The 3,595-nt window shown below is 39.6% G+C and overlaps 1 protein-coding gene across 1 annotated transcript in view; it reads right to left on the bottom strand.

The window, feature by feature from the left end:
• Positions 1–10: 10 nt before the first annotated feature.
• The window catches only part of Ntn4 (netrin 4), a 113,713-nt gene continuing 110,128 nt past the window's right edge, over positions 11–3,595 (bottom strand). Inside the window, exon 10 of the mRNA XM_004623799.2 lies at positions 11–1,122. Within this exon, the coding sequence (XP_004623856.1) occupies positions 986–1,122 (137 nt within the window). The 3' untranslated portion in view covers positions 11–985. The remainder of the gene's footprint in view (positions 1,123–3,595) is intronic.

Genomic DNA, 3,595 nt, shown 5'->3' on the forward strand with positions numbered 1-3,595 from the left:
GGTTTTGATGTTTAGGTTTAAATACTAAACACAAAAATATAACACATTCTGTGTCTACAATAATTTCTGAAGTGTATACAAGTGTGCTGCAAGTAAATGAACTTTTAAAAAATTTCAAGTCTGCCTTTCTTTATGCAAACATATTTCTTTCTACACGTATGATTTCTTTTCCTTATTTTAAAGTCTCTTTTTGTTTAGTTTTTAAAAAGGTTCAGGGGGACCAGTACTGTGGAATCTAACCTCTTGCCCAAAACTGAGACTTCATGCAAATAAACCTCCTATTAGGTTTTGGGTCTTGTCCTCCAAGGGTTCAGAGTTAAGTGGAACAGCTTCCTTTATGCGGTCAGTTTTGCCTGTGGATAGTGGCAGTGCTCTGTTTCAGTAGGTTTCCTTACACACCCTTTTCTTTTGTTCCTGTCAGTAGCAGTCTCCAAATTTTTACAATGCAAGTGGTAGGCAGTAAAGTGCTTTATACAAGGAAATACTATACAGACGTGGAGACGTTCCATGTCACATCCCACAGACCACAGCTCATACGCAACACCCAAGGGAAGGCTCTTTTAAAGAAATACCTTTCCTGATGATAGGGTTGGGGATTCCTTACAATCTCATTTATTACTTTAAGTAGCATCAAAGGTGAGTAACAGAGCCGAGGCTGAGAGGAGCCCTTGTTAGCGGTGCTGCCCGTAATGGGTTGCGGCTAAATATCACGCGGCTATTAAAATCTCCCTCAAAATGATGACTTTCAGAATTAGTTTCATAGAACACATATCAGCGTAGGGGTTCCCATTTCTCTTTAGAAAGCAAAACTGAATTTCAACATGGATCCAGAGCAGATTGGTTAGGCAAGGCCCATAGACTACAACATATCTTTACATTTTGGCACTTTAAAGAGAACTTCCAGTTTTGTTTCTGAGGTTTCTTTTTCAATGAGCTGGTGGTGTACACACGGAGAAGTGCCACTATGTGCTATACCCCGTGGCTGCTATTTGCACTCTCTTTTTAAGATATCCATGACTTTTCTTCCGAGCGATGGCTTCCAGTGTTGGACAAAGCTTTTCATATTCACAATTAATTTGCCTGTTCTTACATCCTCGTGTCCTGCTACAAGATACTCCAAACCTAGAAGAGAACACAATTAGTGGCAATACATAATATTAGATTTTTTTAAAAGAGTGAGATGGGATTCTTGCTAAAGCTATTCCTTACTTTGCATATTGAAAATTAAAGGGAAAGAATTCAGCATTTATCCTGCTTTATAATAAAAAGTGCATTTCATAGAAACTGAGTAGTCCTGCCTGAGGGACATCATAGAATGTCGGCTAACAGATGGAATAGAGTACAACTTAAAAACATCAAACACTAATGAGGTATGGGTTTCAAAAAGAGATCATTAATTGGTAAAATCACTAAAGGAATGGCTAATGGAAAACTGGATGTTTCTTTTTCCTCTTTTTTAAAATTTTGTTTATTTATTTATTTATTTATTTTGTGTGTTTGTGTGTGTGTGTGTGTGTGTGTGGCCAGCTCAATCCCACCAGGGGGCGGGGCTGGCTGGCATGTGGTGCTGGGGGATTGAACCGCGGTCCCTGTGCTTTGCTAAGCTTGTTCTAAGTAGGTCTAAGTCGGTGCTTTAGACCACTGAGCCATCTCACCAGCCCAAAACTGGATATTTCTATACTGCTCAGGAACTGTACACTCATTATATTGTAGTCTCAAAAAAAAAGAGGTTGTCAGTGGCAACATCAGACAGTTTTTTCTGCCACCTGAGGGTCAAGTGAGGGACACTGGTACAGGCCACCCATGTTCTCTGTCTTCTGATGGGACTGAATATGGAAACAGAAAACATTGTTTCTAATAGACACCAACCAACGAGTTTATCTTGACTCAGGCACAGCTTTGTTTAGAGATTAGAGGGGATAGAGGAACAAGCCAAACAACACCAGAAAGAGACTATGCAAGCACAAAAGGTTGGAGAATGCACAGGATGTGGCCTGGATGTTTCAATAAGTCCTCAAAATGGGACTATGAAAAAAAAAAAAGAAGGGCCAGGGAGATGGCTCAGTGGAATAAATGCTTCTCTGGCAAGCTCAAGGGCCTGAGTTCAATCCCCAGTTCTGAAAAAAAAAAAAGGGACTATGCCAGAAAAAAAGGGCCTTGAGGTTCTGAAAAAGAAGATATAAGGCATTATCTTGGATTGAATGCCAGCAAGGACAAATCAGCAACGAAGGATATTTTGGGATCAGTTGGGATATAAGAAGAAGAAATGATCTCTTATTAGCATTCACATTTTTAGTTTTCATATTAGGTAACATGAAAACTAAAGTTGTAGGCAAAGCAAAGCAGGTGGTGGAAAGGAGTCTATACGCACACATAAAGAAGGATCTGCGCTACAACATTAACAGAGATCAGACTGCATTGGATGGAAATGTGACATTTAGAAAATTTCCCTAAATTTCTGTAATGTATTTGTATTTTATCACTTTAACAATAATAAAAAAGATTATTAAAAAGACTAGTAAACAAAAACAATACTAAAGGGCCAGCGAGATAGCTCAGCAGACTAAGCGCCTGCTTTGGCAAGTGCAGGGACTGGGGTTCAATCCCCGGTCCTGCATGCTGTGCTGGCCCTGGCCCTGGGACACCCTAAGTCAGCAACTGAGTCTGGGCCTGGTGGCTCACGCCTGTAATCCCAGCGCTGGGGAGGCTGAAAACAAAAGGCTCACTATGAGTCCGAGCAGTGTAGTGAGACCTTGTACCAAACGCATATATAAAAAACAATACTAAATTTAAAAATAGCTGTCATGATGTTTTCAAAAGAAGAGAAAGAGGAAAATGATGTTCTAGAAAAAAAATATTTGATATAACACGGAGGACTTAATATAAAATGCATTATAAGGTAATTACAATCTTTAAAGAGTCATTTGCCTTCCGCAGGTGAGTTCTATTATTAACAGACTGGTTAAAAAGAGTCTTGATATTGTCCCTCTAGCATCTAATAAGATCTTTTAAAAATATATTTACATGCCTGGCATGGTGGTGTAGCCTATAACCCTGGTACTTGGAAGGCTGAGGCAGGAGGAAAATTACAAGTGTGAAGTCAGTCTGGGCTACGCCACGAGTTCAAGGCCGACCTGAACTACACATTGAGACCTTGTCTCAAAAAACAAAGAAACGAACAATTTATTTTAAAAGCTCCAAAATTAAATGTACTATTTTACATGAATTTACTTTGAAACTAAAGGTAAAACAAATGCTATAGTTCTCCATTAATTGTAAAATCAATGAACATAAGTGATACCGAATAAATCTGTAAGCTGTGGAGCAGCATCAGACCAAAAAATTAACACGCAAAACCATGCTTTCTTTTACATCTCTTGGCAGTATTTACATTTAGTTTTCCTATCTCTATGTTTCGCCGTCTACTTTGCTGTATGCAGGAGGGTGCGCAGTTTCATTTGTATGCAGAGAAAAAGAAAATACATCCTCGTGCTAGCCTTGGCACTCTAAAATGTATGGCCGGGCTGGTGAGATGGCTCAGTGGTCTAGAGCACCTACTTGGAACAAGCTTAGCAAAGCACAGGGACCGCGGTTC

The sequence above is a fragment of the Octodon degus genome, unplaced genomic scaffold (genome assembly GCF_000260255.1).
Source record: "Octodon degus isolate 3935 unplaced genomic scaffold, OctDeg1.0 scaffold00004, whole genome shotgun sequence".
Lineage (NCBI taxonomy): Eukaryota > Metazoa > Chordata > Mammalia > Rodentia > Octodontidae > Octodon > Octodon degus.